Below are 22,589 nucleotides of genomic sequence, written 5' to 3' on the forward strand. Positions count from 1 at the left end.
AGGGAGGCTGGTGGGCGAGGGAAGTCCGCTCCGGTGAGCGCCGGAGAAGCCACCCCTCCCCTCGTCTCCTCCTATGCCCTGAGGGAGGGAAGGCGTAAAACTGCTGCTGTAAAAGTCATCCCGCATGATGGAGTCTCTGTACCCCTCCCAAGTACTCCGAGAGCTGGAGCAAGTCTGGGCAAATAGTGTAAAGGAGCTACGATTTGGGTTTGTTTTAGCAGGCTAGCAGTTAGTGATGATCATGCTCTGCGTTTATAATTATTTACTTCACGCCCGTATTATCTCACAAGAGCAGGCTGCTGCTATGGCAAGAATTAGTTACCCTGGCAGAAAAAAAGTCATCGGAAGTGTCTGGGTAATACTGCCTTTATACACAAGTTTCAGTAACAGTACCTGTCATTGCAGTGCCCTACAATTTTACACACTGGGTCTGCATAAAAAAAGGAACCACGTGCTCTGGTATCTGTAGGATGAGCACAGCATAGTATTTTTATAAAGTTTTGGGGGCTGTTGTTTACTAATCTGGAGCTATCCTTTTACTGTTAGTCATACTTTAATTTTATGAACAGGACAAGAGACAGATAAAGAAATGGAAGGTACGCTTGATGACGTAGCAAAACAGTTGGACAAGCAAGCGCTGGAGGAGAAAGAAAAAGATGATGATGATGAAGGCAAGTATAACACCTTTTTGCTTGACATTTCCAGTTTCGACTACTTCCAGGCTCCCATTTTAACAAGCGGGAGCCTTTTGGGTTTGTGGAGGTTGTTTTTTTGCTTAGGAGAAGTGAGGTGCAACTACATACAGTCTGCCAAAATATATATATATATAAAAAATATTGGGGATAACAGCTTTGCTAAAGCTTCTTGTTTGCAAGGATCTTACCTTAAACTAAACACTTCACTAGTAAGATAAGCCAGAAATCGTTCTCACTTGCATTACCATGGTCAATACAAATTTTATGTTCTAAATTATGTCCCTTATTCTTGGCTTAGAACAAAAAGTACAGAGAAGATTTAAGGGAACATTTTAATTAATAGAAGTCTTTGCCAGTGGCTTGAAACCTGTTCATCTGTAATCCAGATTTTTCATTAAAACTCTACTGGGGGGAGATTAATACGCAAGCAGGGCATGCACGTTCTGTGTTGCTTGTGCTGTGTAGCTGACGTTTTGAGCAAGTGCCTTGGCAGTGTCTGGTATTGAAGTTCAGGCTAGACGCTTCTTTTCTGTAGGAATATCAGATAAAGATGCTTTATTTCCTGTTTTGATGGATGGTTCTCAAACAAAATGGACCTTTAAGAAAACACATTTAAGTTAATAAGTTGGTGTTCTTGTGAATTAGCTTTTAAACTTGTCTTGGCACTCTAAAATGTTTCTTCTTGTTCTGCTTAGAAATATTTTTAGTTACTGACTACTGCTGGTATTCATCATTCCATATTTTAATTCAATTAATTAGATCTAGAAGTTTTAAAAAAATGAATAAGTGTGCTGGGGTATATAAAATTATAAATAAATTGATCCTTGGTCATTATTGATCTCTGTATAGCATCCAGTTTTATGCAGTTACTTTCTGTAGAAGTATATTCTGATGGATTATTTGGTTTAAGGTACATTTCAGGTTATGGAGTTGAAAGATACTTAATACAGTATGTGCTTTGCCTTCTTGGCAGCTAATGTTAGAGGTATTGAGCAGGATAGTGAAAACTTTGTACAATGAAAAGAATTTCTTGGAAGTTATTAGAGTAGGTATGGTTCAGTCTCAGAAGAAGTAATGTTGTTAGTCGCAGATCAGGCGCTGTGTTCTTTTGTGCTTGTTACAGTATTGGCAAATAGTGTCACAGTATTAGGAAGTATATTAAAAAATGTTGTGGTGCTATGATTGAAATAATGATCTTCCTTTTTTCCACATACTAGACTCAATTGTGGCTTTAGAAAAGCAACATATTTGCAGAAAAATAAAAATTTTTTGAAGACAACTGTATATTCTTGCCTATACCAGTTCTCATCACTTGCCACCTTAATTGTGTAGTTTCGGAGGTGTTGCTTAAGACTTGGTGCTGCATTAGATTAAAAGCAATAAATATCTGCCCTGCTTTATTTTTTTTTTACTCTTGATAAGCTCATGACTGAGTGGCTTCAGAAATGAGACTGTATACCTTTTGAAATACGGGAGAGATTAGGGAGCGCTCTGCAGGTTTCCATTGCAGTGTTAAAACATGGTGATAGATAACATTTTTGCATTATATTAGACTAAGCTATTAAACAGCTAAACCAAAATGGCATAAGGTTGAGCTTCAGTTTTGCAGAGATCTTGGGTTGCTTTTCTGGTGATGTTTTTTTTCATTACCAGCTAAATAACCTGAGGATAGATGGGGTGTTGGTCAGACGCAGTAGTTATGTTTCTGGCAGCACGGTTAGTCTGCAGCAGTCTTCAAGGACATGAAAGCGTAGGCCACGTTAGTTTGGCTTGCAGGTGGGAGATTCACGTGCAGTGATATATGAAAAAGCCACGATAAGCAGATAGCAACAGCCTCTGCATTTAAGAAACACTACATTCTTTCTGTAGTTTAGGCCTAGAGATTAAAAAAAAGAAAAGACCACTTGGTGAATGAACTGGAGTCACGTCTAGTTCGTTTCTTGATGAATGTTTTGAGCACAGCTCAAGGTCAAGAGAAATGTGGCAAAGTCGCCACATTTTAAATGTATATGCACTGTGAAGGGTTTTCAGCTGCCAGTGAAATAGGGATTGATGGAGAGTCTGGTTGGCTGGACTACACTGTAGTAGCAAAGTATTTATACTTGCAGCGTGTTACACAAATTTAAAATAAGATACATAATGCCAGAAGGAGCTGGGGAGAGGCAAGGGTGACACGTCCCTGAAACTTGCCCCAGATGCAGGATTACAGTGGTCTCTATGGCGTAACAATGCAGATAACACTGACCATCATGAGAGGCTTGAAATCTAGTGACTGGAAGAACTGGTCAGTGATTTGGTTTTAAATAAATGAGCTAATACACATTTCTGTGTAAATGCATTCAAAACAGCAGTGCTTTGACTTGATTCTAAATGTTCTTTCAATTTTACTTATTGCTTTAGAGAAAAATAAATGTTCTGAATGTAGATGACTAGTACTTACCCATTTTGAAATGAACTTGTGGTTAGGCCCAGAAGATGTACTTAGATGGTATCACATTGGATCAATAGCTTGTTGTGTATGAAGTCACTAAGTGTTAGATGTAGCCAAACGTGGAGTCCGCCAGGTCACTGTTAACTCCCAAATGTGACTGTAACATGGTGTGGCTGACTCTTGGCGCTTACGTGCGGCGCTCTCTGAAAACCTCCCACTGGTATGTCCCACACACAGTGCCTTTGCTTAGCGCTAGTTGTGCCTTTCCCTGTTATCTCCAGATTAAACCTAAGTGCTGTCACCTGTATTTATTTGGGTTTTTTCTTTCCAGATGCACTAAGTCCCTTTAGCTGAAGCATTGGAAGATGGGTTTGAAGCTGTAGTTCCTAGCTTTTCTGTTAGCTGTTGTTTCTGATACAATTCTCCCTCATGCTCTACCCCAGGCTTGGTGAAGTGAGACTAGAGGAATTTGAAGTAGGACTTTTGGAAAACTCTTTTCCCTGAGCTGCTGTTTTTCTGTTTGGTGATGCATTTAATTTGTAAACTTTAGCAAGTGTTTTCTTAGGTCTGTGTTTGGTATAGAGACTTGAAAATGCTGATAGTTTGGGGTCTAGCTGTTGCCTTTTAATCCATTAAATTCTACTGTGAAAGGCTTGTTTCCAGACTCTCCAGGTGGTTTTGCATCTCATTCAAAATACTTTGGTTCTTTTGGTTCTTTTTCATGTTCACCCAAGCACTTTGTTTCCTGTAGATGGAGAGGGTGAAGGAGATGGAGCAACAGGGAAAAAGAAGAAGAAGAAGAAAAAGAAGAAAGGACGTAGGTATCAAGCACTAAAATACAGATAGACTGTATGAATATTTGGCTAAGCCTGCGTGAGTGCTGTTCTTGGCAGCTGACACAAATTTTGGGGTGCAGTTTGGGTTTGTTGGCTAAGCCTGGCTGCGTTTTCTTCTTTCCGGTATCCCTGAATGCTGTCTTGCGCATTGGCCAAATGAAATCATATGAGAGCATCGTGATACCATGTTTTCTTGATAGAAGCCCAGATTCTAGTAAGGGGATCTTAAATAGTGCCCTTTAACTTTTATGGTTGAAAAAAGGACGTAGTATTTTCTATGTACCGTATGTAAAACATTCTTAAATTGTACTTTACAGCTAAAGTCCAGACAGATCCACCTTCTATTCCAATATGTGATCTATTTCCCAGCAACGTATTCCCAAAGGGAGAGGAATGTGAATACCCACCGACACAAGATGGGTAAGTGTTTTAAGCTTAAAAAAGAAATGCTGTCATCTGGATGTGCTGACTTGTAAAACTGCTAATGTGCAACGAAATAAACAAAGTGAGTTGCAATGTATGTTTTTCTTCAGCTGGATCATCTAAGAACTTAATGAGTAGAGTCTTCAGGACAGAAATGTTCCTCCTTCCCTACCATTTTAATTAAACTACAGCCCCTGTGAGCAGAACTGCCATGAGACAGGCAACCTTGAGACCCAGGGGACCAAGAGGATTTCAGTAGGCAGATTGTAAGAAAAATATGGTCTGAATTAGAACTGAGTGAAGGTTTAAAATCTAAGGAGATGAGATACTTCTGTGGAATTTCAGGGGGCAATTTATGTCAACTTCTCGTTATTTTTATTTATTTGTTTTTTTTGGTAGAGACATGTCAATCTCAGTGTATGAGACAGTTTAAAAGCCTAAGTGGTATATGGTGCACTTTGCTTCTCTCTGTATGAATATATAGTTATTATAACCTAAACTGGTTTTTATAATTCATAGTCATGTGGGAATAATGTGCAATTTTACTAAACAAGCAGCTTGTACTGGCTTACTGGGACAGAGATCTGCATCCTTATGCTTTCATAGGGTACTACTGTTTCCTTATGCTTTGTTAGGATCTAGGAGATACCAGCTTGACTGTTTCCTGATTTTTTTCCTACATGGTGTGTTGTGGAAGGTCATGTTTTACTCAGGGAGTGGAGGGCAGAATCAGGTTGAATTGCATGAAAATCTGAATGAAAAGACCAAGTGTTACTGAAAACTTCACAGAAAACTTTGCATCAAAACGCTGAAATAATAGAGTAAACCAAAGAGGAGGGGAGTAGATAACAATCCTTTCAGAAACAGAAATATCTTAGTTTTCAATTACTTTTTTTCCAGAATCAAATTACTTTGAAACATTTATTGGTTGTTTAAAGTCAACGCCTGTTTCTCATGGAGTGTGAGCAACAGAGTTAAGAGTCTGGTACATCCTGTAAATTGTATTCCGATAGTCACAGATAGTATGGTTTCATTTTTAGGAGATTAAAATTTGATTTTGAGGAAACTTGTCGTCTTTCAATGACTTCAGTTTGATCACAAGGTGTGCTGATATTTATTTATAAATGACTGCCTTGTTTGCATGCACAGTATCAGCAGGCTAATGGAGAACTTCTACAGGGTAGTCCTGGCAGGCTGATCCAGGAGTGGTTCTTTGATGCTTAAGAGTTAAGTGTTAGTCTGTGTATGCATTTGCCACGTTCACAAGGACAGGATTTAAGCAATCTAGGACACTAGATTATAAACATCTTAAGCATGTTCATAGTTTATTAACAAAGGACACACTATTTTTACATCTCTGTTACATATCCAGCTATTGAAGATTAAAGGTTATGCTCTGGGTTTGCTGCTATTCATGTCAAAGGAAAAAGAAACCCCACAAAATACAAACCACCTTTCCTAACAGGATTTAAGTGGGGTGTCTTTTCTGTACCAAGAACAGAAGAATATACTTTTCTAAGAAACCTGCAGTAGTTTGGGTTTTTTTTTTTTTTAAATAATTTGCTTTAGCAAACACATGCTTAATTTTGTTTCCAATTTAAATATTGAACTCCTATGGTGCTGCTTTAGCATTTTCTAATATAAACAGCCACTTAAATTAGCTGACATGAATGCTAGGGTATTTCCTATTCTGAATAATAGTTTGATTTTTATATATTGGTAAAGCTTTTTTGTGCTGCTTCACTTACTCTTGCTGAGGTCATTAAGGTTTTGCCTCTGACTATTGTTTTTTTAGAGTTGCACTTCTGATCTTAACTCTTGATGTCACATGCCTTCTAAAGTTGCCTCTCATCAACCTAGAATTGTATATTTTGTGGGGGAAGTTGAACTATAAGTGGGCATCACTCAATTTTAAGGGGCAACAGAATTGATTCTCTGCTGTTTATGTGAACAGCAGACTAACAGCTTTGATATTTTTATGTCTTGGGTATTTAGTTCTGTTTGAAGGCTTACATTTTTTTGTTGAAGACATCTGAATGTGAAATGATGCAACAAGGAGGGTGGACAAGCTATAAGCAATATTTCATTATAGACTGATTTTGTTAAAGTGGGATTAAGGAAATCTTGTCCCTGCCTGCTTGTTTCTGCCTTGTGGTGTTATCTGGGATAAAATGATCTGAGGGAATTACTTTTTGGAGTTCTTATCTTTGATCACTAAAATGGAGTTTACAGCACAACCCTATAAAGATCTGTACTAGTGAAAACCCAGGGCTTTGAACTGGAATGAAAAGATGGGAATAAATGGCTTGGAGCAAGAGGTGAACTTCTTAAGCTGACTTACGTGGTAGCCAGCACATCAGGAAACTGTCCTTGGAAAAGCATGTTAGCTCATGTACCTGTCAGAGGAATTGATGTTTGTCAGACCTTTTCTGATAAGTTATTTTTCACATCCTGAAGGACTTAGGCCCATGCAGGGTTTCTTATCACCTTTCCTGAGCTCCCAGGTGGCAGGGGTGCAGCTTTGGCAGCAAAATGCTTTGGGCCTGATACAGTATTTTTAAATGTAGAGGCTATTTTGTCCCCCAGTTGTCAGCTGTATGCTGATACACAGTGGGATAGAGTGAGGGCAGCTTCCTGCCAGTTTGTTGGAGTTTGCACTTAAGTCCATGACTGATGGCAGAGCAGCTGCCCAGACTCTGTCAGCAGCTCCTGCTACCAGAGGGTGTTCCCTTCTGGAATCCAGAGCAGTTTGAAAGGATCCTCTAGTCTCTCACCACAGTTTTTCTGCAGCACACCTTTTCTGTCTCTTGTACTGTGACTGCTGTGCTGGCGGTCATCCAGTTTCTGAGTGCAGTAAGGGAGCTCAGGTGCTGCAGCCTGTTGCTTCCCCCCACCATGGAATTTACCAGTGTTAAGGCAAATTCTAAGAGTGGTATGTCTGATGCTTGCTAGTGAGCAAGAAAACTGCTCAAGAAAGTAAGCGTGGTACTTTGCACTGTTGTTACTTTATCTGAAAAGGAGCAGGAAGTTCAAGGGAAGCAAGTAAAAGGGTCTCAAAACATTTGGATCCTCTGGTCATCCTGGGGAAAAAAAAAACCAAACCAAAAAACTATGGAATAGCCTGTCATTCTTTATCTTTTCAACTCTACTTTAGAATTGCAGGCCTCCTAACACTATAAATGCTTTGTCCAAAATGCAGAAACATTGGAGGACATATTCTCTTGGCTCACTCAGACCTGTTTTTGGCAGTGAAGGAAACTTAGAGTGGATCCAAATAATCCTTTAACTCTACATATTCAGTTATTTGCTTAGACTCAGCTCACTTACATAAGGGTAATTGTTAATTTCTAAATCTGGAAACTTTGGTGTAGCTCGGCGTCTTTGGTGCATCTTGTCCATCATCTCTTTTCTTTTACGACCCACCTACCAGGGTGTGCAGCTGTGTATTGGTTTTAGTAGTGTTTGTCCTGAATAGCATGTATGGAGTTCTTTGGGTTATCACTAAGGGGGGTTGTGTCATTACAGGGCTCCAGCTTCACTATTTGAAGGGTATCTCAACTTTGTAGTCAGAAGAGTAGACTTTTAATTAAGTTCTGACAGTTGCTGGAGTTCTTAAATTACTACACATACCCCCTTGAAACCTTAGTTGTATGGTTTCTTGCATAATAAAAAATTCAAAACTAATGTTATATTTAGTCTTGTACTGAAAATTATTCTTGTATTCTATGAACCTACCAACAAGCCAAAATGAGTGTTATTCTCTTGGAACGAACGTTAGTTCACGGTCCAGCAAATCTAGACAGTAACTTCCTGGCATGTGCCATAGTCACTATGCACCGTGTTATGTGGTGTTACCTAAACATTCTGAGGATGGGTGAAAGTATTGCAAGCTCTTAAATTTTGAAGGAGCTTATTTTCTCTGTGTAAGTAACAGTTCCTGGGCCAAGCAGCTGCACTACAGTGCTGAGATTCTTCTCCTTACAGGAAGAGCACTGAGTGAGTAAGATTGTGCAAAAAATAAACTACTTGCATGAGCAGGGCATGTTGCAGTGATTTGTCCTGCTAAATGCAAGGTAGAGTTCCAGGCACTGATACAGATTTTGTACACCTGTTCTATCTTTCTGAGAAGTATTATGCATCCCTCAAGCACGCTGCTTCTCTGGGCTTTTGGGAAGGTTGGGAGGTGAGGCTTTTGAAAACGTAAAGAGAATAACGTGGCTCGTGGTCTAATGGAGGGGCTTTTTGCTGCAGTGCTGCAGCAATCCTCCCTAGCCGACTCCCCTTAGCTTCTGTGCGGAGGGTGATGGCATGAAGTATCCCCTTAGTCAGTTTGGGTTTGTAGAAAAGCAGCTGAGAGAACAGGGGCAGTATGAGAAGCTGAAAACATCCTTGGTTTAATGTAAGCATTAAAACTAAAACATCAGTGCAACAACTAAAACAACATCAGTGTTATCAATGTTCTCTGCGCAGATCCAGAACATGGCCCCATACCAGCTACTGTGAAGAAAATGAACTATCCCAGCCCAAACAAGCACACTGCCTTTCACAGCTGCCAGGCTGTGCTGCTCATAGATTTTAATTTTTAATAGTCGTCTTTTATTCTGTAATGCTGTAAATCAGAATCTTTTCTGTTGCACAGGGGAACGTAGACCCCCTTGGTTGAAAAGACGTGCAGGCTTTGGACAGAGGTTGTAATGGCTGCTGTGATTGTAGTAAGTTTTCATGACGTGCTTCTTTTATCTTGAAGGCGGACTGCTGCTTGGAGAACAACCAGTGAAGAAAAGAAAGCACTAGACCAAGCCAGTGAGGAAATCTGGAACGATTTTCGGGAAGCTGCAGAGGCACACAGACAAGTGAGGAAATACGTTATGAGCTGGATAAAACCTGGAATGACAATGATAGAAATCTGGTGAGGACAAATATCTTCCTGAAGAGCTCTGCTGTAGATTTTTCTTCTTTCTCCAGAGGGGGAGTGTTTTAGTCTCAATTTTGTATGCTTAACTGACTGATGGGTTTTCTGTTTGAAGTATGCAGCTAGCATCCCCAGTTTTTGTCTTTAAGTTTGCTCGTACAACATACTGAATTTCAAACATAAGTTTTCAGTTATTTTGAGCACATGCTTGATTTTAATGTTCTGCATCCTGGCTGTTCGTGCATGTAAGTTCTGCAGTGATGCTGAGAGAAGCAGCAGGATGGGTACTGAGCATCCTGGCTTTTGCCAGTATTGTTAGGGAAAAGCTGCGTGGACGAGCAGCAGTCTGAGGGTGGGACTGGGCCAAGAGATGTAAAAGCGGCATGGCTGTGTCCTCAGTCCAGGGCAGGATGATTTTAGTGTTTCCTTGGTCTTCACTGACTGATGTTTCTTTGTGTTATGCTCGGTTGATAACTGAGAAACTGAGCTGTTACTACTATGTTTTTCTCAGAAATAACTGAGCAAATGGATTAAGATAAGCATGAGTTCGGTTAAGTAAAGTTTAAAGAAATAATTAGCCTAGACTGATTCTCTTAACTCAGTCCAACTATTCCTTTTTCTGTCCTTCAGTTTATCTAGAGTGAATGTCTACTCTCCAAGTTCTGCACAGGTCCAGGACAGTTTAGCTTCCAAAATCAGGTGCTTTCAGCCTGGTAGGACTGAGGACTGTGCTGACAAGAGTAGTAAGAAAGCTAATCAGAGCTGATCCCCAAGGTAACTGTGTGAGGATAACGGAAAGAAATAATATACCATCAGGGAAGTGGGAGAAAGACAGCTGCCTTAATAATTACTAATTTGGCTGAAAGAAATGTCACATTGAATTACACATTTTGACTGCTGTGCTTATAAGCAATGATTTTCTCAAAACATGACTTTCCTTCCTAAAGTGTCTCAGGCTGTGGGAACTTGCCTGTTAAAATAAGCTCTCTTCTTTTTCCAGACTGCTCTGAGTGAACAGCTTTCTTAAATAAAATCAGAGGGTGGTGCACTGATGTGAGCTGCACTTTACATCATTTACTGCCACGACAGAGTATGGCACAAGTCGACGTGCATCTGTAGCTTTCCAGTCGCTAACAGCTGGAGAGTTGACAAAACCCAAGACAAATGCTAGTCTTCAAAGGCTTTATTACAGTTATCACTCGCATTCAAAAATCTTATTGTCATTCTTTATTTAGATTTTTTTTTAAATGAATGAGAAGACTATAATATTGCGCTTTTATTTTTCTTTTAAATCCCAGTAACTGTGAAGGCTGCATTTAATTTGCTTAAACTTCAGTTGTATAACCTCTGCTGCTCAGGAAGAATGGGTTAAATGTATCTTGTAAAGGATGGATATTTTAAATTTAGAGTAAAACCACTAGCAAAGTACTCAATTTTTGCCCAAGAAAGGGTAGAAGAACGAACACAGGGAACTGAAGGTCGTTATGTTGGACTTGTGTTTTCTGGTCTAAGTTCTCTTGCTAGTTAGCATTCAGGTAGCTTAAGATTTCATACTAAAACATTTGCTTTAATTTTTTTTGAGGTTTTGTTCTTGCATTGATTTATTTGAAGTCATCACAAGAAATATTAATGCCAACTGTTACGTTCTTTTTTGTTCTTCTCCTTCACTTCTGCCTTTTAGTGAAAAACTAGAAGACTGCTCACGTAAGCTGATAAAGGAAAATGGTTTAAATGCAGGTCTTGCATTTCCTACTGGGTGCTCTCTGAATAATTGTGCCGCCCACTACACTCCCAATGCTGGCGATCCGACAGTCCTGCAGTACGATGACATATGCAAAATAGATTTTGGGACACACATTAGTGGTTAGTTTTCACTTATTAATTAATAAACTTTGCGAACGTGGTTCAGTGCAGACACTGCAAAGCTAATTAACTTCTGCTGATTTCAGGTCGTATTATTGACTGTGCTTTTACAGTCACATTCAATCCAAAGTATGACAGACTATTACAAGCTGTAAAGGATGCCACAAATACTGGAATAAAGGTATGGTCATTTTGTAAGTCATATACCAAGTCTTTACAGTAAACTTTGCAGTTATTTACCACTTGTGTTTGCACTTTGTTTTCAGTGTGCCGGAATAGATGTACGTCTCTGTGATGTGGGGGAGGCCATACAAGAAGTTATGGAGTCTTACGAGGTTGAAATTGATGGCAAAACATACCAAGGCAGGTTCTTTTCTTTATATAAGGATTGTTGTTCTTGGAGCAGGCGTATGTATATTTGTACAAACTTTGATTTATTTGTATCGTATTGAAAAGACCTCTGTGCTAGAAGTATGGTACGAGTCTTGCATACATACGTGTTTCTTGCTGGCTTGCCATTCCTCTGGAGGGATGTTCTTGGCTTATCCTTCCAAGAAGCATGTCTGTAGTAAGATGAAGGCACAGCAACTGTTTCAAAATGTACAAGTAATTTGATACCTGTTGTTTGGCTTTAATAATAAGCTTTTGTTACTGTTGGAGTTGCTAGTCGTTAATAATGAAGTTTTGCTATAGCATACAAAACAACTTGTGTCGTGGCTGGGTTTTTTACCAGATGCATGGATAGGTTCGTGTTCAGTTCCTCTGCCAGTATGCTGGGTCGCTCTTGTACTTTCAGTATGGGCTAACAAACCAAATTGCCTTAAAGGGTTTAACATTTGTTAGGAAGTTGCCTGTAACGTTAATGTTTTCTTCAAAAGTGAAACCAATTCGCAATTTGAATGGACACTCGATTGGGCCGTATAGGATACATGCTGGGAAAACGGTGCCCATTGTGAAAGGAGGAGAAGCCACAAGAATGGAGGTAAATGGAGCTCTTTAAATCTTTCAAGTTTCACCAACTGTCACTGCAGGAGAAATAGTTCCTGTGCACTCCTAATGTGTAGTGTTTGTGATCCTGGTAGATAAACAGCAGCAGAGGGAAAACTTAGCTGTACTTTGTAGTCTTCCTGTAAAAGAGTAATCACTCTGGTTTCATCTCAGTGGCTTCTCCATGTAGTCCTGGAGTGTTCCAGTGCTGAACACGTTCTGAAACGGACGTCTTGGAACCCTGCCATTTAAAAAAACAAGCAAAGAAGCCTCTGAAATCTGAATGGCCATAGTGATGCTTATGGAAACTCTCGCATGTTTATTTCTCAGTGTGCGTACATTACTTAAGTGCAACATTTCAACACTGCATTTAGGGGCAGGGTTAAGGACAGGAATTCAGATTTTGGGGTGAACTTGAGGAACCAGAGTTTTCCTGAAAGGTGTTTGGACTTGCCAGTCATTCACGCTCTCCTTGTTTGTTCGCTCTGTAATTAAAAAGACAAAGTAACTACCTTCCCTTGCTTAGTAGTTCTTGAGGAACATTCCCCTATCGCTGTAGATTTGGATGGCTTTTTGCAGATAGTTAGATACGATACCTTTCTTGAAAAGCTTGCAGTGCAGTTTTTCTTTGCAGATGCAAAATAATTAAGCACGTTTGTAGTTAATGTGAGAGGCTAGATGAAAGGTGGTGTTTGAATAGTGTTTTGGAGCAGGGGAAGAGAAATTGCTGTACATGATGTGGCAAACCATACCAGTCGGAAAGGCAGTATTAGAATACCCAACCTGAGGTTTAGCCACCATCCTGATGTAAGCTTGTGTTCTAACAAGATAAAAAGGCTTATTTACAAGATTGATAATGAGATAAGCAGCTTGTAATTTCCTTCTGAGGCTGGTCACGGATCAGCAATGGTCACCACTAAGCCTGTCTGAGTAAATAAGACTTGGCAGAGCTGAATGGGGATAGGTGTGGGCTGGGCGGGATTGTTTTTTGAGCTGGCTCACTCTCATCGCCCAAAACTCCTGTCGGAATTGTTCACGATGTGAGGGAAAAGACAACGTTGTAACTGTCATCTTCGCTAAAGGAGCGTGCAGAGGGATTAAAGTGTGTTGGGAGAGGAAGGTAGGAAGAGCTTGTGTGCCCTTCTCATTACAGCTTAGTGAATCGTGGGTCTCATACATCATCTGTCATCAGTATGTTACTAGGATAAAACTGAGGTGTTCTTTAAGCAAATCCTGCTTTCACATCTTTAAGATTGTTTTAATTGAGTGGCCAGGCACTGGGGAGAAGACGTTTTTTTTAATGTGTTCAGCTCCTGTAGGTTACTTAGGACGCAATCCTGCATCGTCACAGGCGGTGAGTTTTGCAGTGAACAACGTGGAGCATAGCCAAGCTCTTACTGCACTGTGCTAAGTATAGGATTGAGCTGCAGTCCAGTCAGTGTTTTGTGACAGAGAAATACAGCCTCTGACGATCCTTAATCCTGGAAAAGTGGGGGTGAAGTGATTATTTCCCCGCCCCCTCCCCGTGGCATTGTGTGTGGGGTTTTGTGGTTGTGTGTTAGGTTTTTTTAATGGAATCAGTTGAATATTCAGGAGCATCTGTAAGAGTGTCTTGAACTTGAAGCCTGTGTTACTGCTTTTTACATGGCTTATTTTTTGACTGTGACTTTCAAAGTGGCTTGGAAACCTGAAAAACCCAGCTCCAGCTTTATCAGACATTACCGGACCCTATCTTGTTAAGTGCCTTTCACAGTCCTACTGTTAAGGATACGTGAATGCGCTTGGCAGAAATGAGTTTATATAGTGACATTTCAGTATGTTGTTGGCTAGAATTTTGATAATGCCCTTGCCGATAGATATCACCTTCATTTCTTGAAAAAATTAATCTTGTGGAGTGGAAGTGAGCAGGTTAAGGGGATGTAGTAGCAGTTTTTTCCAGAAAATTCTTGCAGAAAGTGGGCAGAAAGTTCGTCAGTGCAGTAAGTATAATCAGCATCTACTTGCTATGTCTAAACTACACGTTTCCTAGGACGCCTAAGGATAGCAAAGGAGAGTTACTTCCAGTTAGCCAGCGTTTTGCAGCAGAATGTAGTTTCTTAGCTGTTAGATGAATGCATTGACAATGTTTAACTGTGACTAGAAAGATGCTGATATTCATGGCTTGAACAGGTAAAATGGTAAGCACATAAATAGCTGAGGATTTGGAGAGTCTGTAACTTTACTGTGTGAAATCTCCTACTGAGTTTTTGCTTTGGTGATTGAATCGGTTCACATTTGGTTACTTAGACTCAGAAGTTGTTACACTGAGGTGGTTGTATCAATGGCCCCGTGTCACATACTTTCATATCGCAGCGTGTTCCCTGTTTCTTTCTTGTCTCCTTAGGAAGGTGAAGTATATGCTATAGAAACCTTCGGTAGCACAGGCAAAGGCGTTGTTCATGATGATATGGAGTGCTCTCACTATATGAAGAACTTTGATGTTGGGCATGTGCCAATAAGGTTGGATTTCTTTTTTTTTTTTGCTGGTATATTGTGCTAGAGCTAAGGTTCAAATCTGATACAGTGTGGGTTCTTTGCTAATTAATAAGGCTGTCAGAGGACTGAAAGGGTGGTGTTAGCAATGTTCTTGTGAAATGTGCTTTGATTGTCAGTCTGGAACAATATGGAATTATTTAAAAGAATCTGGAAATGGAGAAAATCCATGATTATGCCTTCAGAAATCTAGATTGGATTTTAATGTCTGATCATTAGTAACTTTTATCATTAATAATATATAGATTATGCTTGTCTATTAGTCTATATATTAATTTCAGATACGTTTTTTAATCAACACCTGTATTATGGTTGTGTGTCACAACCTTTGCCTTAGTGCTGTTCTCAGAACATACCAAGCTATCGTGTCACCTGTTTGGTTTGTATGGCTGTTTTGGGGGGTTAAGTTCTTGTTTCAGCATACTGCTGTAAAAGGGGATAGCTTATTTTCAGTTTTCACTGGGATTGCATTATCTAGTAACATGAAAAAGACCAGAAGAGGGGGAGATTTAGCCTGAGGGTTTGAAAGTAACTGCTAGTGTTTGGAAATAAGTTTATTTCTTAGCAAATCTTTAACTTTTATGCTTGTATATCGTAAGAGGTATGAATGAAAAGATTACCGAATATTCGACTTCAGAAGTAAAACTCCAGAGTTTTAAACCACCAAGCTGACATCTAAATTAGTTCAGATTATTAACCACTTTGGATCAGGAAGAATTCTGTTTTTCTTTATAAAATGAATCGTCCTTTTATTATTTAAGAGAATTACTCCTGTCACTGCTTTCAGTTTTGCTTGGGAGGTTGGATGCGGGTTCGTTCACAGTCTGACTTCCTCTGTTGGCAGCGGGTGGCCGGTGTGTTTGGCAGCACGGGTTTGTTTCGCAGGGTGTCTTTAGCAGGAGGAAAACGTGCTTTCTTTTGCGAACAGCGCACCTGATGGGTGTGGAAAGACATCCCAGGGCTGGGCAGTGTTAGAACACCTTGACATCCTAACCCTTTTCTTAACCTGTGTAGTTTGTTTCTGTAGTGAAGGCTTGCTGGCGATAGCTCTTTCTTCTCAAATATGTTCTTTTTTCTCCAGGCTTCCAAGAGCAAAGCACTTGCTAAATGTCGTCAACGAAAACTTCGGTACTCTTGCCTTCTGCCGCCGATGGCTGGATCGCCTGGGAGAGAGCAAATACCTAATGGCATTGAAGAACCTGTGCGACTTGGGCATAGTGGATCCGTATCCTCCCTTGTGCGACATCAAAGGCTCGTACACAGCACAGTTTGAGCACACTATACTGCTGCGCCCAACGTGCAAGGAGGTTGTCAGCAGAGGAGACGACTACTAGACTCAAAGCCACCTCAGCACCTTTATACTCTAGGCGTTGTTGGAACATACTATACCAGAATTAATTACAACATATTGTCTGTTTTAACAGTGGACTGATGCAAAACTTTCCGTGTTTGGAAAGGAAGAAATTATCAAAGGCAAGTCTTCTAATGTAACTAACCGAGGAAAAAGCTTTCAGGCCTTTAGAAATATTTCAAAAGTTCCTTATTTTTTCTGTTCAGGGAAATATGTGCTCTAAAGCTCAATTTTTAGTTTGGAATGAGTTACACATTTTGTTTTGAACATTTCTGATAAAAGATGCTTTTCAGATATTTATATTACCGTATTCCTACTTGAATGCTTTGAATGACTACACCTGATTTCTGCACCCAGGTCCTCTATGATATTGCCTTTTAAACTTCCTGGAATCCGTTTTGTAAAAAATAAAGACAAATTTTCAGATCTAAAAAATATATATACTTTTTAGAAGTCTGGTTATGATTTTGGTCAGGAGTCTGCTGGGAAACCGCTCTATTAAATATTTTACAAACTCGATTTGCCATTTCTTGTCTCAAAACTGGACCTGTCTTATGTTCACTATGAAGTTGGGCCTTTTAGTGCTTACCTGAGTAGTCTTGTCACTGCTGGGCTACAGGGCAGAAGCCACCGACCCTCTGCCGGACAGAACCGACAACGTCGGCAGGGACGGGTGGCGCGATGTGGTTTTGGGAGTGTCGGTCGTTGGTTCGGACCTCAGCTGTGGTAGGACACCTCAGGCGCGCCTGGTGGTCTCTGCTGTCATCAGCAACTTGGGGCCGACGTCAGCCGTGAATATTCCTGTATAACCCCACGTGTTCTTTGCCGCTGGCATGGAGTAGCATGTTCCTTGATGTGATTTCCAGTCTCTCTAAAGCTCACTTCCGATTGGACTAGTTGTGGGGACAATGAAAGCATTATTATATTTTGGAGTGTTAAAAGTTCTTCCGTACAAGCAAACAAATCGGGAATGTTGGATGTTTTCTTGATGCAAGACGTTGTTACCTGTCTTCCTGCCGCAGAGAATCTGGCTGTTGAACCTCGTTTGTAAAGGTAGGTTAAATCCCACAGCTCCTCAGGCCTGGATGCACTGTGTCTCCCAGTGGTCTGTATATTTACCTCATGGCTTCATGTTAAAGCTACGCAGTTACTGGTAGCAAAGCTGACAGCTTCTTTAACAGGTCAGCCACAGTGCCTTGAACTGCTCAGGAGACCCTTCACCTGCTCCTGCAGAGGGTCTGCTGTGTTCTTTTGGAGGAGTTCATCTTCAATTAGAAATCCTGCGTCTTTCCCCTCTGTCTTTGGGCAGCAGCTTGCTTTAAAACCAAAGAATGCAAGCAGCAGTTTAGAGGGGAGGAGTGGCACATGCTGCCTACAGGTTAAAAAGAACAAACGTTGAGTTTTTCCCCCGACTGTAAGTATTGTTGAGTCTTTGTACAGTTTGAACTTGTGGAAACGGCTGGAATGGGATCCTGCGATCGATCTGTATTGCTGTTGGTGCTGTTCAGGAGCCTTGGCATCCTGGCAGTGGATTTTAAGTGATGTGTGCAGCTGTGTGGGCATGTGTCTCGCTCACAAAGCACACGTCGGCAGGTGTGTATGGCAGAGGGAAAACTGGCACTGGAAGGAATCTGGTGGACGGGGCTGCTGTGTTCGTCAGCTGCTGCTCCTGTTCTTATTTCTGCTCACAGGACCATACTGCTGCTGGACTTTGAGTGGATACGAGCAGGTCCCCGTGGAATGGATGGCTTTTCGCTCACCTACCTGTTTCTGTAACAAGCCTGCTTGCTACAAACTCTGCTAGAAACACTTAAGACCAAGCAGCTTCTGTTCTCGGCCTCTCACCTGCTAACTGCAGACTTTCCTCTCTGGAAATTTAGTCTGTTAGCTCAGTGGCACTTGGTGCTGTTCCTACAGCATAAGGCTTTGTTATCATCACAGGTGGCTACCTAAAGAACACAGTATTACAGATCAGTGGTTTGCTTTCCTCCCTTTGCCCTGCCTGTTCCCAGAACACAGTAGGAAGATCCAGAGCAGCACAGCCACTTTGCACTGTGTACCGAAGTCTGTCCTCCTCGGATACCCAGAAGGTGGGCGTCATCTCGTTTCTCGAGCGTGTGCAGCACCAGAAATGGGAATAGCTTTTGTAGAGAGTGTGTTTTTCAGAGGTGCCAGGGTTCAGAACCTACTCTGCGGGGTTCTTCCCTCACACAGACCTTGTGAGATGTACCCGATATTGGGGAAAGTACAGCTTGGCCTCGGATGATCTGTCCTTCTCACAATGGCATGGCCTGAGATTTTCCGAAACAGGAGGCTAACTGCAGACTCAACATGCTTCTCCTCTTAGATGTGGGCTTTTGGGAGTTCCTCCCTTGACTTTTTGATCACCTGCTCAAGTAAGTCTTCAACCTCATTACGTCTTCTGTTAATTTCACGGCGCCTTGTAGCAGTTTTCCGACTAAAGCAGCCGAGTTACTTTGCTGTGGGTTTCGCGTGGTACTAGCGCAGTGCGTGTGCTGGCTGGGAGGAGCCTTCCCCGGGTCGCTGAAACGCTGAACGGCTGCTTGCGGCCAGCCAGGCGAGCTTGGCCTTGTCCCGGCCCCAGCGCCCCGCCGCGTTAGGTTCTGGGCGAAAGCCTCTCGTGCCTGCCTGTGGCTGGGGCTCTCCCTGGGCAGCCTGCCCGGCACTGGGTGCGGGGGGGCCTGTCGAATGCCTTTTCGTCGCATGGGGTGGGGCAAACGGGGCTGGGGGCTCCAACCGCAGCCGGCCATGAAGTGGGAATCATGCAGGGAGTGGTGGGTTTGGTCGGCTGCTTCTCAGAGCTGCTGCGGTTCAGGTGCTTTGTAGAAAATAAAAGATTGCGTTAAAAATACAGGGGCTTTCCAGCTAAAGGCCAGATTCTACTGCTTTTCCTCACCTCCAAGAGGTAGTAGTATCCAGTCACAGGTCTCCTTAAAACTACTTTTCCGCTTGCATGTTGATGGTCCATTTCCTTGGAGTTCCGTGCTTTGCGTTTTGGCCTACAAATACCACCTGGCAAGAAGGTGCTTTTCCGTTTTTAGCCGCACATCTTACTAAAACTCGGCGCTCAGGCGCTGTGGGGTGTGTCCCCGGGTATGTGCTCCCCACTTCAGAGGGTGCAGCATTGTGAGGGCGAGTGTCACTGTCACAAAGAGGAGGCCGAAACAGGGCATCTGGGAAGTGAGGCTGAGTGGCTGTCGTAGCGAGAGAACTGTTGGATCTTTCCACTTTGCTGTGTTCCCTTCAGTAGGTCAAAATAATATCCCAATTGCACGGAAGCACCAGAACGGAGTTAAGATGGGATCGTGGAAACTTAGTGAGGTGTCAACACAACTGGAATTTGTTCGCTTAATTTTTACAGGTGGTGGAGGAACTCTGCCAAATCCTCCTGATTTCAAATGTTTTCCTTACAGGAGGGAAGAAGAGAGTTAGGCTTTCTACAGTTAATCCTTTCCCAGGATTGCGCACCTCCGACTTGGTACTCGGCATCCCGCGGAGCATCGCTCGGCCGGCCGCGAACAGGCGGGCAGTGTATACTCTGAAGTCCATCCACACCACCGTGATTCTGTGCAGGCGAGCTGGAAGATGGAGACCCTCTCACTCAGGAAACGCACCGCCTGCTCTGAAGCTGCATGTTACTTCTGCATGGCTCTTATCTGTAGACGGTTTTATTCTGCACGGAATCAAGAGGCAGCGCTGGGTCTGTAACTTGGAATGTTTGATTGATTTTAAAGTAAAGCAGTGAGGCGACGGTGCTGTGACTCCTCCAAGATTTTTGTAGCAGAAACTGATCCTTGTTTTGCCGTGACAGCCACCCACCTCACACCTGATGTTAAAAGTCACTGCTTTTAGCTTTGCTTTTACACTGCTGCTGACCTCCCCTTGGTGAGCCCACGGTGCTTTCTAAGAACAGCGCCCACCCAGCCTATGTAGGCTCATCAGCACTCCTAAATGAGGAATAAGCCTTTTGCCTGGTGGTTTTTTGCCATGTTACTTTTTTTTCTCAGGCCAAATCTCTGAATCCTTTAAATTGGAGAGAGAGAGGGGTACAGAAGCCTCGTTGTACCACTAAGTAAGAGAAGAGACAATCCTTCTGGATGCATATATCCCTTACCGCCTGGGACTGGAAAATGGAACTGTGTTTCAGATGAAGAATGGGCCAGTTTGCCCTGCACGGTGTGTCAGTGTACTCTCGGCAAGTGTGCAGAGGACGGACAGCGGGGAACGGGCTGGGGACACTGCCACCCTGAGGGGTTGGGATGGGTTGGGGAAATGGGCCGACAGGATCCTCGTGCACTTCTGCAGCTGGAAAGGCCATGTCCTGTGCCTGGGCAGGAGCAGCCCCAGGCAGCAGCACAGCCTGGGAAGCAGCTTTACCAAGCTCCTGCAAGCACCGATTGCTTGTGCAATGAAAGGAAACTCGGCAGGGGCAGCTCCCGGAGCTCTGGGTAAGGAGGTAGCAGGTATCTGGGCTGGAGACAGCTCGGCAGCAGAGCAGAGCCTTCGCTCTCAACCTGTGTAAGGAGCTTGGCTGCCAGAGCAGCAGCTCTGGAACCGTCAGGTGGGCTTCCTTGTTACAACAGACCGACATACCCCTGTTGCCGATAGGCGCTGGACCCTCAGCCTTAACTGGGCGAGTTGTGGGATCCCCACCCAAGAACTAGAAGGGGTGGGTGGCCTTTGATCAGAGCGCTGCCTGGGCTCCTCAGGCCTATGTTAAATACTGACTGGCGTGCAGCAAGGCAGAGGACATGCACACAGACTCATGCTGTGCTTAAGCCTTACCTAGGTGGAGGGTGCAGCGCTAGATCCTTGTAGGCCAGCAAGCGTTCGGAGCCAAAGCAGGTGGTGGTGAGCACACCTGAATTGGCTGGTCCTTACGCTGGGCTGCAGCCATCGGCCACCTCTGTTCTTCCCCCTGCTTGGGTTCAGAGTGTGGCTGTGGGTCCTTCCTCCTTCCCCCCTCTTGCTCTGCCTCAGGGAGCGCCAATGGGAAGAATTTGCTTTGGCTAAGCCAGCCGCAAGCACAGCCAAGGTGATCCTTCTAGAAGAGATGCCCGGCCAAGAGTCTTTCTAAGGGACTTGAGTATCTGCTTCATGCTGATGACTGAGGCTGAAAACGTCCTGTCACCCCACCTCGCTCCCTGCAAGCCCCAAGACAGCCCCTTCCATTAATGCTGGGGTCTCGGTGTCTGGCTGAGACACTCCTACACTGCCTGCCCCCAGAAACAGGTGTCTGAGCTAGTCCTTTCCTCGCCAGGAAGGGCAGCACAGCAGGACAGCAAAGACCACACTGCTCTGGCACATTTAATGAGGACACGCGAAGAACGCGTGGGACCAGAGGCCGCATGCTTGCTGGGATGTGGCATCTTCCAGAAACACGGACAGAAATGGTAGGGAGAGTCATGGAAAACCCCAGCTGTTAAATCGGTGCCAGAGGGTGGGAGCAGGCTGGCGGTTAATGCCTTAACTCAGGTCAGACAGCGTTTAACAACAAGACTAATGGTGCTGTAGGAACTAACATAGGTACGCGCACGGTGCTCTGTCCACATCAAGGCATTTTATTGAGGTATAAACTTTGCAGAAGATGAGGTAACGATTTGCATAGGACTTATGCAGAATAACTTCACAATTAAAATTTACTTGGCATTAACTCCTGTACGTGGAGAAAGACTGATCGTTCCTGCTCGTTAGGGTCTCCTCAACGCACAGTTCCATTAATGCTAGTGGTAGGACCGCAGAGAAGGTACAGCAGTTGTAGTTCATGAAACCCGCCGGAATGAAAAGCTCTCATACGAGTCTTACGGCTTCTTTTCAGTGGTTTGTGTCGTCAGAGACTGACAGACGACGCTTGCCACAACCTGGAGCGAGCTTGTGCGCCACAAGAACGTGGGTGCCAACGTTCCTGCGGCAGTGCCGGCGGGGCGGGCAAGTGCAGGGTTGTCAGTTGAGAAAGCTTCTGAAAGGCCCCTGTTGTCAGAGTTAGCGCTCTGAATTTGGCACTTGAGTTGTCAGGCTTGCTAAGGCTAAACCAGGGGAGTCTTGGGAAAGATAGGAGCCCAGGAGTCTCTTACTTTCACCTAAGTGTGTGAGCACATGCTCTCTTCCCTCAGTTTCAGATTTATGACGTTCTACCAACGTATCCTTAGTGTAGTTCCCTTGCAGCTTGCAAAATAACTTCAGTCAGGAAGCATATGAAGAAGTTCCCTACAGAAAGTTCAGGTACTGTTTGGCACGTGCAACGTTCCCGGCTGGTGAACGTGAACGGTCCAAGACCGAGTAGCAATTCCTGCCGAGGGTAGGGATCACGGGATCATCAGAACTCTACTATAAAATGTACACAGGCCTATACAGCAAGTTACCCAGAGACACATCAGTTGCCCATTCCAAGTCATTTTTTTAAACCCATTCAAGAAAATATTATCAAAATACAAAACCAGCTTTATAAAAACAGCCTGAGGTAAGAGTTAAATGCAAATAGCAATCTTTTTCTTAAAAAAAAAAAAAAAAAGCTGTATTGAATTCTAGGTATTTAGAA

The 22,589-nt window shown here is 43.0% G+C and overlaps 1 protein-coding gene across 1 annotated transcript; it reads left to right on the top strand.

The window, feature by feature from the left end:
- Positions 1–12: 12 nt before the first annotated feature.
- METAP2 (methionyl aminopeptidase 2) lies at positions 13–16,546 on the top strand (the record flags this gene model as incomplete). Its single annotated transcript, XM_010158400.1, has 11 exons — positions 13–47; positions 571–671; positions 3,878–3,943; positions 4,280–4,382; positions 9,133–9,294; positions 10,979–11,160; positions 11,247–11,341; positions 11,427–11,523; positions 12,039–12,142; positions 14,531–14,646; positions 15,761–16,546. Coding segments are annotated over 11 exons (1,314 nt in total), but the record flags the coding sequence as incomplete, so codon positions are not given.
- Between the last annotated feature and the right edge of the window lie 6,043 nt (positions 16,547–22,589).

The sequence above is a fragment of the Eurypyga helias genome, unplaced genomic scaffold (genome assembly GCF_000690775.1).
Source record: "Eurypyga helias isolate BGI_N326 unplaced genomic scaffold, ASM69077v1 scaffold18399, whole genome shotgun sequence".
NCBI classification, from domain to species: Eukaryota; Metazoa; Chordata; class Aves; order Eurypygiformes; family Eurypygidae; genus Eurypyga; species Eurypyga helias.